At 38.4% G+C, this 14,623-nt stretch overlaps 1 protein-coding gene across 1 annotated transcript; it reads right to left on the bottom strand.

Annotated features, from left to right (window-relative positions):
- Window positions 1-12: 12 nt before the first annotated feature.
- zc3h15 (zinc finger CCCH-type containing 15) lies at window positions 13-7,499 on the bottom strand. Its single transcript, XM_032552478.1, has 11 exons — window positions 7,278-7,499; window positions 4,102-4,203; window positions 3,832-3,943; window positions 3,576-3,728; window positions 3,380-3,471; window positions 3,070-3,252; window positions 2,077-2,157; window positions 1,901-1,966; window positions 1,713-1,823; window positions 858-987; window positions 13-724 (listed from the first exon to the last, which is right to left on the bottom strand). Exons 1-11 carry the CDS (start codon window positions 7,350-7,352, stop codon window positions 531-533), a joined length of 1,299 nt encoding a protein of 432 aa, XP_032408369.1. The 5' UTR covers window positions 7,353-7,499; the 3' UTR covers window positions 13-530.
- Between the last annotated feature and the right edge of the window lie 7,124 nt (window positions 7,500-14,623).

The raw sequence follows: 14,623 nt of genomic DNA, 5'->3' as shown, positions 1-14,623 counted from the left end.
AAAGACAAACACTGAATGTAGAGTAATTTTATTTCATAAGGAGGAATCTCAGATTATTTACAATATGGAGCTGGGAATGAGTAGAAATCTGGTCTCTGAGAGTGATGCTCATAAGAAAGAGCTGGATTTAAATTAAAACTGGTCTGGCACCAGGCTGAAGTTTTAAAGCAGTTTAATGAAATTATGGATTTTTTGAGAGACAAAGTGCATCTGGAACTCCGGCATAAAAGGAAGTGACTCTTCATTTCAGATTTATGCCTCGGATTATTAAATATATTACTGAACGAATCACAAAGAGAAAGTTGTAGGCCCAGATTGTCGCCCAGCTGTGGAAATCTGCAGAATGATGCAGGTTTGACAGTCGGCGCTGAAAACACAGGGCGCAGAGACAGGAAGTGATGTCATGAGATAAATCAGGCTTTATTACTGGAGTCTCTGAAAGGTAAAATCATTCAAACGTCTGGTCTCTTTGATGTTTAGCTCCATGCATCTGTCTGTCGTTCCCTTTAATCACTTAGTCCTCCTCTTCCTCAGTCCTCCAGCCCCAGCGTGTTCAGTTCTTCATCCAGCTCCTCCAGATCTTCTCCTGTGAACAGATTTTCATCAACGGGAACGTCCTCCTCTTCGTCTTCTTCGTCCTCCCCTCCTCCCTCTTCCCCTCCTCCCTCCGCTCCTGAAAGCCCGTTTGCCTCGCCGCCGCCGCAGGCTGAGTTTAGGTGATCCTCTGCAAGTAGAAGAAGAAAAATGTCAGGTAAAAATCTAAACATGTCCACTCTGTGAAACAAAGTAGGAAAACAGTCAAGAGTTGGACGGATTTAGGTCAAAGTGGACATTAGCTGGTTTATCCTCTTCCTCACCGTTGTCTCCTGTTGCCACCTCATTCCTGGAGCTGAATCGGTCTGTAGATGCTACTGTAATACCCGAATGGTCGACCTCTTGTGGAACGAAACGGGATAAGTCTATGTCCTGGACATCTGTAAGATCAGTCTGAAAGAGAAGAGGAAGTTCAGAGACGTTTCATATTATAGCAACACATTGGGATAAAAATGTTTGTTTTATGTATTTCTTTAACATAAGGGTTATATAACACTTAAGAGAAAAACTGGCTGCAGGTTCTTTGAATTAAGTGTTAAATCCAACAGAAAATAAAAGAAACTAAAATTAACCTCATTTATGCCCCACAGAATATCTTTAACCTTTGGCAGGTTTTAATAAAACTTGACAGTGCATGAAACTACATGCTGTTAATGTCCATTTGTAGTTTTGATGTAATTAATACAGAGGTAAATAAGTTTACTGATCCCATCTCTAGTAAAAAAAAAGATAAAGGATGTTTGGTACTAATAAACTATAGTATGGATAGTATTTTAATATAAATGATCCTTTCTTTAGATTGAAACAAACATGGCTACAGAAGCTATAGTCCAATATAAAGTACAACTCTGCCACCTGCTGACACAAATCAGTACTGCAAAATTGGATCATTTACCAAGTTAATATTATAATCACATCTGAAAGACTGAAGAGTTTATTCTAATATTAACAACCATTTCCACGCTATCTGCTTATATGGTTTTAAGTCATCAAATAATTAACCGTTTCCATATTTATAAAATGATGAGGTCATAATAAACCTGGAAAACAGACTTCAGATGAAGTTTTTATCTCAAACAGAAATTAAAACCAATACATGATCCTTTTTATCCAGTTACCTCTTCCTCATCCTCTTCCTTCGTTTCATCTGCGTACTGAGTATCATCAGCTTCGTCGTCGTCATCGTCGACCAGCTCGGGCCGGAACTCAAACACCTCACGGCCGCTCACCTGGACAGACACCACTGGGTTGAAAGCTGCAGGTGACGGTAGAAACGTAGGGCCTTCAGAAATAAACATTTACTCACAATGAGTGACTTGCCAGCCTTAAAGTCCGCCTTCTTCTTCTCCAGCTCCTCCCTGGCTTTATCCACCTGCAACCAAAAGCAGAAACTGGACCAATCAGAGGCGGAGAGCAGCTTACTTCTATAGCAGTAAGCAGGACAGGAACAAAATCGACACTGATGGTGAAAAGAACTCCAACCTTCTCCTGCCTTTTCCTCTTCTTCCAGGCCAGGAAGGTCTCCAGGGTGATCCGAGTTACGTTTACTCCCAGAGCGGCCCGCTGCGCATGGAGACACACGTCAGAACAGAACCAGGGAACCCAAACGGTGACATGCTGAGAGTCATGTCAGCATGTCATGACTGACTACACGATACGGCCAAACGTTTGACTCAGAGAAAACGCTTAGCTAGAGATGCACCGATCTACTTTTTTCACTTCTGATGCCGATATCTGAGGTTTAGTATTAACCGATACCAATCTGATACAGAACAACGGCGCTGAAATGACTTGAAACTAGAGATGCAAATATTTCACAACGGTCAGTATCTGTCTGAAATTAAAACTGACCAACCAACAACCAACATTTATTTTTATCTTGTCTCTGGTCATGTTTCCCCCCAGAAGTATTGAAACTGTAGTGAAATAACATAATATTGGTAAATAAAAGCAATATTAATATCAGATATTGATATTACCCCAAATTTTCAAAACTGTGCATCCTTACATACATTTCTTGTAAACACAGATTGAAATGTACTGAATTAACTCTGCACATTTAAAGTCATCAATACCTTCTGAAACTTGGTCAAACATGTAAAAACAACAAGTTTCATTTGTTCAGTCAGAGCAAATAGGACGAGAACAGCTAATGTAAAATAAAGAACCTGAAACTGATAAAAACAGGTTGGCTACTTTGGTCAAAGATGTAAAAATAAACAGCAACAAACCTTTCAAATGATTCAGAAATAAACAATTAGGAATTATCAATATAATGATAAAAAATAAATCATGATGTCTCTGAACATGACACACAGAATTACATTGAATAGATCTGCCATTATGGTTCAGGCACACTGTCATTAATATCTGACCTAGAATTTTTCTCAGTATTGTGACCGACACAGATTAACATCAGATCAGTGCATCTCTAGTTTTTGACCATCTTTGTTTAGGAGCTGCTGTCCGTCTCACCTCACTCTCTATCAGCTCCTCCAATGAGATCTCCTCCTCTTTCTCCTCTTTCTTTTTGTCTTTCTTTAGTACAAAACCGGGTGGCAGGGCGTGCCTGTACATACAGTTGTCGCCCCCTGCTGGACACACCCAGAACCAGCCGTACTTGTTATTTTCTATGGCTTCCAAGAAGTACTTACACACCTGCAAAAAAGCAAACAGGAGAAATGACGGTGTGTTTGGGGGCCGGTAGGTGAAGTGGGACTGTTTCATTACTACTTTTGAGTTTGACAGAATGTTTTTTTATTTTTTTATTTAAAAATACACTTACTATTTGTGTTTTGGCTTTCTTCTTCTCTGCTTCTCCGTGTTTTTTGTTGACCACTTCCTCCAGCTTCTTCTCATCCCAGTTCTCCATAGTGTCTGAATGAAGCAGGAAGCAGAAAGTTACAGATTTGAAAGAAGTTCCCATTTCTAACTCAGGAAGCAGCTCTGAAGCTGCCTAGCTGAACGGCACATCCACCAACCTTTCTCCAGGTCTTCGTCTCTTTCGTCCACATAGACGCTTCTCTTCTCACACTTCCTCTCCATAGACAAGTCATGGCTGAACTTACACTTGTCACCTTTAGTACATTGGCCCTGCTTAAAGAACGCACACAGCACTGACTTTGGGTCGACACCTGAACACAATTCAGACAAGAAAACGGTTAGTTGGACAAACAATGACCAGTTTAGACCAGATTGAGGCCATAAAGGGAATCGTTTTGGCTGACTGTGTGTTACCTTTACTGACTTTCTGGGCAGTAACTACAGGCTTGAACAGCTCATTGAGTTCGTCGAGCTCTTTCTTCTTGTCAGCCTTTTTAGTGGTCTTATCTGCCTCTGCCTGGGCAATCTGAACACAAGAATAAAGATACCACAGAGTTTGGATCAGATTAGCTAGCTTTAGCAGAGGCTTTGTCTAGACTTCAGGTAAAATCCCTGTAGAATGGAGAACTGGATAATTAGAGAAACACAGACCATTTGAACATTAAACAGATAAAAGGTGCTGACCTGTCTGGAGCTCTGCTGTCCATACTTGACCTGCTGTGTGACATTCTTAATGTACTTCTGCTGCTTGGCACCTTTCTTGTTCTTCAAGCCAAAAGTCTTGTCCTGAAAAAGAAACAGTCCCATCATTAAGATCCATAAAAAACACCCAAACCAAATCTTGATAACGTTTTATAAAAATATATATATATATCAAGTAGAGAACTATAGTGAAAGCTGTAATACTCTACTTGTGAAAGTAAATCTGTTCTTTCTGGCCCTCTGATAATTCATATTGTTACACTGCTGGATGAGACATTAAAGACAAGCATAAAAACATCATTCTGCTTTTGTGTTTACATTTATTTTCTAATTAAAGGACAACAACTGAAGGAAGGAAAGTAATAATTACATGGTGACCACTGGTGTGGCTCCATAAAAAACTAATTACAGCTTTGACTTCAGTGTAATAAAAACCTAGAGACAGCTGGTCGAAACATTTTTCATTGAGTCTCGAGTCTTTTGGTTTTTATTAAATTACTGCTCTGTTCAAAAAAGTTAACATAAAACAGTGAAGCGTTTCCAACCTCTGGCTAAAAAGTTATTAATTAAATAACTATTTGCTTTAAATAAGTTAGAGGAGGCACAACTCTATAAAACACAACCATGTTTAAAAACAACATTTGGTGATCCACAATGTTCAGTACTGAGAACCAAGTTTTGTTTTTTTATTGACTGAAGTTATGTTTTAACTGACAATATGTTACAAACGATGATATTAGTAATGTAAATAGCAGTTAAATTAGTTCAGAGTTAAATGAATGAATTAGTAAAAACAGAAGTAGTAGATGATTATTAGAAAAAATATACAAATGTTAATAATGAATTAAGTTACAACATTGAAATTATGCAAAAAGATGTTTTGAGTTGTGACTACAGATCCTAAATTTTATTGGTAAACATGATATTTTTATCATTACCACTGTCGTAATAATAAGTGATAAGTACTATTTGACAAAAAAAAAAACTCCAAAAAGAATAATAGAACAAAACAAAAACTGTTATTTTTCATCACCTTTAGGTGAGTCAGTAATTATAGCTTCACAAACAAATCAGTGCTTTTAAAAAATACTAATTGTAATGTGTCTCTATAGGACACCGGTCAAATAAAGAATTGCGATTTGTATCACCAAACTGCAAACAGAAACTATTTTTAAATGAATTGGTATCCATTGATAGTTTCATAAAACAAGCAGTGGAGAAAATATCAACACCAACAACAAGGGAGGTTTTAAAAATCATTCATTGGAACTTATGAGAACAATAAAGCAAAATTTATCACAATAAGTGATAATACAATAAATACATCAAATGAAATGGCATAATTCTGTTTTGGGGCAGAAAATATTGAACATATTTCACTATGCATGTAGACATAAGAGACATTTGAAAACAAGGTGCTGCATCTTAAAATGGCTTCTTTCTTAAATGCTGTTAATCTTTTGTATTTTATAGCGATACAACATTTATCTATTAGCTACTTAACACTACACATTGAGATTGATGGTTTTTAATGGTTTTGGATAAGCAAACATTAGCAAGAATGATGTGTGAGATGCATTTTCTTTCTTTTCATATGTGTTTACCAACGCATGATGTCTCTTTTAACCTCATCTTGCTTAAGTCTCAGCATCAGAGAAATATGTTTATCTGTAGTCGCATTGATTACTGCAATAGCGTCTTTACAGGTCGGCATAAAAAATAAAAAAAATCACTCAGACAGCTGGAGCTGATCCAGAACGCTGGTGCTGGAGTTCTGACTAAGACCAGGAACATAAAGAACATCACAGTTCTAAACTCCTTTTAATGGCTCCCTGTAGCTCAAAGAATAGACTTTAAAACACTGATGTTAGTTTATAAATCACTGAAGGTTTAGCATCACAATACATTAAAGATCTGCTGCTGTTGGATCAACCTTCCAGACCTCTCAGGTCTCCTGGTTCTGCATCCAGAATTAGAACCAAACATGGAGAAGCAGCATTCAGCTTCTATGCACCACAGATCTGGAATAAACTTCCAGAAAACTGCAATACAACCACAACAGTGAGTGCCTTTAAATGAAGGCTAAAACCCACCTGGTTAGAGTTGCTTTTGAAACATAATCATTAAACATTCATCAACAATCTGATGTGTAATGAAGGCAAAATGTAATGTTTCAATTGTTGACTGTGTTCTACAACTTTGTATTTTTGTGTTTTATGACGTAAAGCACTTTGAGATGCGCTATGCAAATATAATTTGCATAGCTCAAACTCAACTTTTTTAACTCATTTAAAAGCAGCAACATGTAAGGCTTTCTATTGTTCTGCTGATCCCCTGGTCTAGATTCTCCACCAAATGAAATATTTAGAACTAATAAAGATAAAAATCCATCTATTTGCTATTTTCTTATAAAGCACTGTCAGTCTCTTAAGTTTCCTCAATACCTGACATCAACATACAGCAAGGAACAATGTGTATTTGATAAACTGGAGATTCTTTTTCAAGTATTCAGCACTGTGCTTATGTTAGGCTTGAAAAATAAAAGCTCATCAGCCTAAAGGTTCCTGGGTCATAATGGATGAATTACTATTCATCACCCCAATTAAAGACTAACATCTAAGATGAAAATAATCTATCCTGTCAGGTGGCTAATGGACGTAGAAAGAGTTGAACAGTTAAAATGCATTAATAGCCTAATATATCAGGCGCTCTGCTCAACTTTATTTCTATTTTGGACATTTTTAGGAGACCTTTTATACAAAACTCCCAGGTTGTCCATTACTTTTATGTGTAAACACGATGTGAAAAAACTAATTAAAAAAACAGAAAAACAATACACAGACTATCAACACAATCCACGATATGTGAGCATTATCTTAAATATACTGCTAAATCTTCGCTGGACCAGTTTGGGCCCTTCAAGCAGCCACTGACCGCTTCAATACGAGCTTGGTGAAGAAATGTGAATTATGACAGCATCTTATATTAACATTAACAGTCAGTCGACTTCTTTCTTCACTAAAAGAAGAGACAATAAAGTCAGATGAACATATAATTGACTATATAGAGCGAAGGAACTTTAATACTAACTTATTATAGCTTCCGTTAGCCATCGAGCTAACAGCAAACACCGACATGCTAACTCGTGCTATATTTACCTCAATGATCTTTTCCTTTTTCTTCTCTTGAGTTTTTTTATTTCCCGTAGCCGGAGCGGGCTTCTTCGGTGGCATGTTGGTTTAGGAAACGCTATTCTATGAACCCGTGTGTCTGTTTGAGTCGGGTATTTCGGTTGGAAATGCACATAAACCAGTTAATGCTAGCAACAGGAGAGCAACGGCGGCGCCTTAAAGGCCACATGTGAGTTGTTGCAGTCTGGTGACGTCATCACCCAGCCAGAGAGGCATGACGGGTAATGCAGTAAGCAGTAGTAAAAGAGGAAAATACCTTTGTACATCTTTTCGCGACGTCTACAACCCCCCAAAATTTGGGGATAATTTAGTTTTATCCCAAAATGTACCTGGCCTTTATATATATACACTCACAGCTTTAGTTAAAGTGAGACTTCTTCTTTGGATACCAGCTTCATTGTCAATCTGCTGAGCCTAATCAGCCATTTAGAGCTCAAGTGAATATGTGTAGTAGACAGTATTTAATGTCTCTGGAACCTGCAGCTGAGTGAAGTTCACAGACTTCATTGCATTTTTACAATTTGACCACTAGGGTTCAGTATCACAACATCTGTTTGGTGATTTAAAAGGAAGCAATCAAGATGGATCAATTCAAACGGTGAAAATCAAGTAACCTAATTTCTTCTAACTCAGCCCGATACCGGAAAAAAAAATCTATTTCTGCTGCAATAGATTTTTATGTTCACTAATAATCCTCAGTTTTCCCTGAATTTAATTGTTTTTGCTTTGACTCAGTTGATTCATGTTTGAAACGTCCAAATATGGGAGAGAAATCAAGTCTTGAGTTGCCTGAGGCAAAGACTGCACAAACCACTGCATATTCAGAAGATTACCAGAAAAAAATATTGTGTTACTGTTATATGTGATCACTCCAATAGCTTACAATATCATCACGAACTGATTAATGTCAGGATTTTAATTCAAAATGGGAAACTCATGTATTAGATAAATCCATTACACACATTGTGATGTATTTCAAGTCCTTGATTGTGGCTTATAGTAGACCCAAAATAAATTTCTTAGAAAATTAGAATAGTTCATACAGCCAACAAAAGTACACATATGGTGTAGTAGAGTATATGCATTCAGTACTTTCTCAGGGCTCTTTTTGAATGAATGGCCAATTATTACTGACTGGAAATATTCCACTGGATTTAAAGCAACTTGGGTTCTGTTCTTCTCCACCGTTCCTCCGGACTCTAGGACCCTGATTGCAAAACTGACTTCAGTCTAAAAAGAGGACTTTTGTACTACGACATACTATCACCATTATAAATAGAAAAAAAAAAGACTGAGTAAATTTACAACAGAAAACTCTGAAATTTTGAGATTAATCTTGGAAATTTCCTCCCAAGATTTAAGGACATTTATGAGTTTGAAATTTGCTAGAAAAACTCACAAATTTTGAGATAAGTCTCAGACATTTTGTAGAGAAAACACAGGAAATTTCTGAGTCTCAGAAGTCGAAGATTTTCGACCCAAAATTAAAATAACTTCCTCAATTTTGCCAAAAGAATTTAAGGTCGCTGGTTGATTGCTCCAACCGGAGCGGACGTGTATGTGACGCCCCCTCCACTTTACATGGAGGGATCCATCCTTTAATAATTATTCTCTTATTCTGAGGCCCACTGGAAGTAGTGGCACCAGGTTTGAAAGTAGGAGTTTCTTAAAGAGACAGAGGCCCAATTTCAAAACGCTAAATTACAAAGTAAATTTTTTTTAAAGTCACATTTAATATATATAGCATTTTTTAAACAACTGAAGGCAGTTACTTGATTGTGCTATAAAATGGCACTATATACTGGAAAAAAAACATAATACTAACCCTTTAAGTCATTTCATAATTAAATAATAATTAGCTCTCAGATGTGTCCAATCATGAGTTAATTGCAGTTAATGATTCGATAGTTTCTTCTCCCCTAAAAAAACAGAAGAAATTTCCACAGTATATTTTCCGCAGCCTGAACACTGTTGAGGAAATAGAAAGCAGGAAAGCTACAATATGGCTGCAGTCCTTTGTGTATCAACTCCTAATAAGTAGAAGCCCCCTTCTTTTCTTTCTTTTGCAACCAGAAGCGTGTCATAGCTGCAGGGCAGTGAGCCAATCAGCAGGGGTTTTACTGCTTCAGCTAGATTTAATTAGGTTTTTACTTAAGTTACTAATATAGTTTGATGAGGAACATTTGAAATATGTTGGCCTCATCCGGGAGGAGTTCAGCGGTCAGTTCACCGTTAGTTTTTTTGTTGTTGTTGTTGTTTGTTATCAAACCACAGCAGAGCCGGGATCCAAAATGGGTCACGCACGCCTGCTCCTTTCGGGCTGCTCGTTTGCTCTCGTGTGCTTTAATGAGCTTTGATTCTAGAGGGTTAGGGACAACATTTACTCAGTTTGGGTGCACACATAATGGCGTAGCTAGAAGTGAGCCTTAATGAGTCCCAGAGTGCGAAGAGTGAATTTACTCCAGTAATATCGTCCTCGTGTTACCAAGCAGCGTGAGCGTCTTCACTCCACCGCCGCGCTCTGAGGCGACTTTCATTTCATGTGATGTGGAGGTATTTATTCATAACACGTTTACCATGCGTGGCGCCTTTTCACTCGGAGAGAGCTTGAGTGAGAGCGCGTATCGTAACCTATATTGACAAGGTAACCACTAACTTGCACGGCTGAGGGCGTTTGACAACAAAGGCGCGTGATATCGCCTCTGGCAAACTTTAATCTCCGCTTCTGTCTTTGTCTCGCGCCGTCCTCTCCTCTTCCTGGGAAGATATTGTATCTCTGAGAGCAGCCTAATAAATCACAGCAACACTTTTTCCAATACCGACCTCTTCATATTCATACAGGCATTGATCTTTTTTCTGCAGAGGTCACTGGTGTCAGGTACGCGCGCGCGCGCACACACACACACCCACCCACACGCGCACTCCAATGACTGCATTTCAACCTGCAGCCTGCAAATGTGAGAAGCATCCCCCTGCCTAATTAGCAAAGCACAACAGTAAACAGAACCTGTCCGAGTCCAACGTCTGTCTGAGGTAATAATGATGCCCTGGTACAGAGGCAGCTCGCACAAGTATTCATATCACTTGAATATGTTCCCATTTTTGAGCATACATTCATAAACATTGATGCATTTATTGGGCTTTAATAAAATTGAGCAATATGTTTTAGTGTATACAATCTGAAATGTGTGGCATGCTTTTGTGTTAAGCCATTGATTAAAAATTGTAATGATATTAATTACACTCCAGGGTTGTGATTATAATATTGATCATCATGCCTAACTTTGTAAGCATGAAATATGAAAATGGGCATAGCTGTGGTTCTTGCAGGAATGGAGTACTGGGCAAGCCCCGCCTACTGCCACACTCCAACCAATTAAAATGCAAGCAATTATCTGTTGTTTTTTTTTTAATTTGTAGCAGAAAGCAGGTAATGTAGTCTCCCAGGACTCAACAGAAACTAAGGGAAACTTACTCCACTACACACGTAAACAAGTAGTAGTGAATTTGTTCAGAGAACAACTGACAGATGAGATATTTTATTTTTTAGTTCTTGGTTGCCCCGCCCTTTTCTGTTACCTCCTTGGACAAGCTCGTCTACGTACACGTGTACATACGGGCTAGAGACACGGAACAAGAAAGTTGAAAAATGTTCAACTTTTGTTTTTGCTGTGTAAAACGGTTTGTCGCTCCCTGCTTGTTGAGTCTATAATGCATTACTTGGAATAGGTAACCTTAAATAGGTAACCTTAGAGAGGCCTTTAAGTCAAAATAGGTAGATTAATCAGCGTTACAAAATATTAACAACTTAAATTTTCAGATTAACATGCATTAACGTTTATAGCCCTAAAAAAAAACATAGGAGAAATATGCACTTCAAGCTCGTGGTTCCGATGAAAGAATAATAATTTAAAAAAAAAGTCAACAATCTATGGATGCTTTTTCAAGGCCCTATCTTCAGTCAGGCTCAGCCTCCTGCTTCCAAGGACAAACAGTGTCCACCCTGACTGGACCACAGACAGCTGGGCAGGTCACCGGCTGTCAGCTGCCCCCCTTTCCACCTTCCTGTCAAGGAGCTGCAACACACTGGGGGCAGAAGAAAAGGCCAGGAAAAGATTGCCTCCCGTCAGGTACGCCCAGGTAACTACCTGCTACAGAGCGAGAAAGAACGAGAGAAAAAGCTGTGCTCCAGATGAAAGCAGAGTCAACTGTAGCTTAAAACCCGGACCTCCCATCACTTCCCCCGGCTTTTTCCCTGCCCGCCGCTGAGATCTCATCATCTCCTGGACATCTTTTTCACTTCAGAACACTTTCTGAGTTGCAGTCCTTTTTCTCCTCTGCACATCTTTCACATCCTCCTAAAAAAATACAAAATAAAAATCCAGCCCTACCTCCATTTACTTTTCAATGAGGATTTCTTACATTTCAGGCAACCCCAAGAGAGCAGGTGTTCTTGTTCTATTTAGCTTTGTGTTTTGTATTCAGGTAATGAGCAACACCGGCAGCAGCAGTGATAGTGACGTGTTTTTCTTTTTTTTGTCATCTGCGAATTGGATGAATCGTATCCTTTACTGATAACAAAACTCGTCTGCTGGATGCATTGTACTCCCGGTCCCTGGAGGCTGGTGTCAGTCGAGAGATTGTTGTATTCCTCCTCTCTTGGTGGATTTCTTTCTTGCCGTGTGATGGTTGAAAGACTCTTTCGAAATGAGTCGAGAGAGAGGAGCGCTTTGCTTGGTAATCCTGAGGGACTCGCACCAAAAACACCATCTTTAGTCTGTTGCTGATGTTTGGAGAGAGACGGAAATGTTGTGTGTGTGTGTTAGCTAGCCACAGAAATCCAGGAAATCAAACAAGAAGAAAGGCCTGAACGCTTGAAATATTCGTTTTTAGATACGTTTAATAAGCTTAAACTGTTTTCAAACGAATCTTTACAAGTGCATTTCAACTGAACTGAGACCTTAGGTTTTTTTAGGTGGACCAGAATTTCATTCATACTTCCCCAAATGAACCGGACTTTCATGTCAAACAGGCTGGAGTTGTATTAAAGAGGACCAAGCAGGGCTGATGGCGATGGTATGAGGTTGTACTGTAACCGGTGGGTTGCTGGTTCGAACTGACATATGACATACGTCACGGATGAACGTAAGCGATTGGTTAAAACTGAAAAATTTAACAGCATCCATGCCTCCAGGAAGCAATCGCTTCTCAATAGCTGGGGGTCCAGACCCTCTGAACCAAGTGAAGTGTAGAACAAGGGGCTGGTTTCCACCAGGCTAGACATAAACCCAACAACCAAACATGTTCCTACAATACACCACTACAAACTAGCTTGGAAGAAGAATTTATGAAGATCATCTACATAGATTATGTCTGACCCATCATGGTGGACCAAAAATGCATAAGCCAATATTTTTTGTCCCAGTCCTCCCTCCATGTGGTCCACCAGCTCCGCCATCTTGTATTGAATCCCTTTACTTCATACTTCAGATAGAGACGCCATGTTGACACATGACCAGATTGACCACATGGTGATTCCAGCTATTTGGGAAATCTTTTCAATACCAATCTTTATTTATACGCCAACAAGCATGTTTGTCTTTGGTAAAAGTGGCGACACACCTGAAAGGTTTTATTATTTTTACCGGCGTGCCATAAAACCGTTGAGGATTTTTTTTTCTTATCATATTTGTGTTTTTCTATTTTAATGCACTCCTGATATGCCTTCTATTGTGTATTCCACTTCATTATTATATTGTTTATTCAATTTACAAACTATGCTCCTCTCGGGGGACAACAGATATTGAACAGCGCTGCACAGAATCAACAAAAGGGGGTGAGGGAGGAAGTGGGGCAGGGATGGAAAGTGGTGTTTTTATTGGCCAATGGTTGGAAAAATAAATGAATTTGATAGAGCTTAAATGAGGTTCAGGTGAAACAATACATTTGTGACTTTGACCATAAATTGTGTTAACACAAGCAGGCTAGATGCCGAAAATGAAGAGGTTTGTATCATGAAGTCAAATAGTGTGAAGTCTTAGTGTTTTAGATGACTGTTCCATACAGTCATCTAAAACACTAAGATACCCAGAAAAAAAAATACCCAGAAAAAAAAACATGGCTAAGTACATTTTTAACAACAATAATAAAACAGACATAGAGAACACATGTTGGTATCTAACGTTGAAACCAGATTTTTACATCCACCTTATGAAAACCTATGTAATCCTTTTTTTCTGACATTGAATTAGTCTCACCAGTGTTTTTCTAAGTGAGTGGCATCAGGGGGCGCTAGAGGGGCTTCAGAAAACGAGGGATGATCAGAAAGAAATGAATCTAATACATTTTTTAATAAGAACATTTTGATAAACTTTTTTTTAATCAGACAATTTAATCTGTTTTTCAATCGTTGTAAAATATAAAATGATAAATCTTACTGGCTGAGTTGATTTGCTCCTCAACTCAACTCTGAAAATAAGAATATGTTTGATACATTTTTCAATACACAAATTGTCTTTCTGTAGCATTTATAAATACAGATAAAGAATGTATTGCTACATATGGATTTTTTTATTGTTTCTTTTTATTTCTTAAAATTTCATATGCCAACAATGTTTACTTGAGTCGGGAAACTTATTCCTTTATTTGCTGCGCTGCCCCTATACTTCTAATGAAATGTGTCCCCTGGGAGGGACATTTTTTAGAAAATAAGGATGATAAAATTGATGGGATTCAAAATTGTACTGTGAGTTTGAAATTGTATGAGCCTTGGAGTGCTCAGGAATATTATAGAATAAAAAAGGAGTCAGTAGCTCAGATGTTGATTGGCCTTTAGTCCTAACCAAATCACTGGCTGTAAGGCTTCATTTGGGTCCTAATAGATCTGCCACACATCCAGATGACACATGGTTAACTGAATTTACATGGTTAGTTCCAGTCACACAACAACACAATTTCCAGTCTGTTTCTGAATTAAACCTTTTAACCTCAGTATCTATATATATCTGCAATATATTTCAACAAAATTAGACTGATTTCATAGCGTTTTCCTTGAATCACTCTTCATGCCTCCCTTTACTGCCACTTACTCAAAATAGTGGAGTAATTGTCCAGGTTGGCAGAATTTGCATTTCCACATAATGGACAGTCTGTCTTAGAGCTGGCAGGTGAAACGTATTTCCATCCTCCCTACAAGAAAATAAGGAGACCCCAGCTGAAACGTCAGACACTAAATTCCTCATCACTTATTTATTAGAGACATTGATATAATTTCTGATGCCTCTTTTAGCAAAGCTAATCAGTCACTGTTGACT

Source organism: Xiphophorus hellerii, chromosome 22, assembly GCF_003331165.1.
Source record: "Xiphophorus hellerii strain 12219 chromosome 22, Xiphophorus_hellerii-4.1, whole genome shotgun sequence".
NCBI classification, from domain to species: domain Eukaryota; kingdom Metazoa; phylum Chordata; class Actinopteri; order Cyprinodontiformes; family Poeciliidae; genus Xiphophorus; species Xiphophorus hellerii.
The sequence above is the reverse complement of the archived record's forward strand: the minus strand, read 5'-3'. Positions and strand labels throughout refer to the sequence as shown.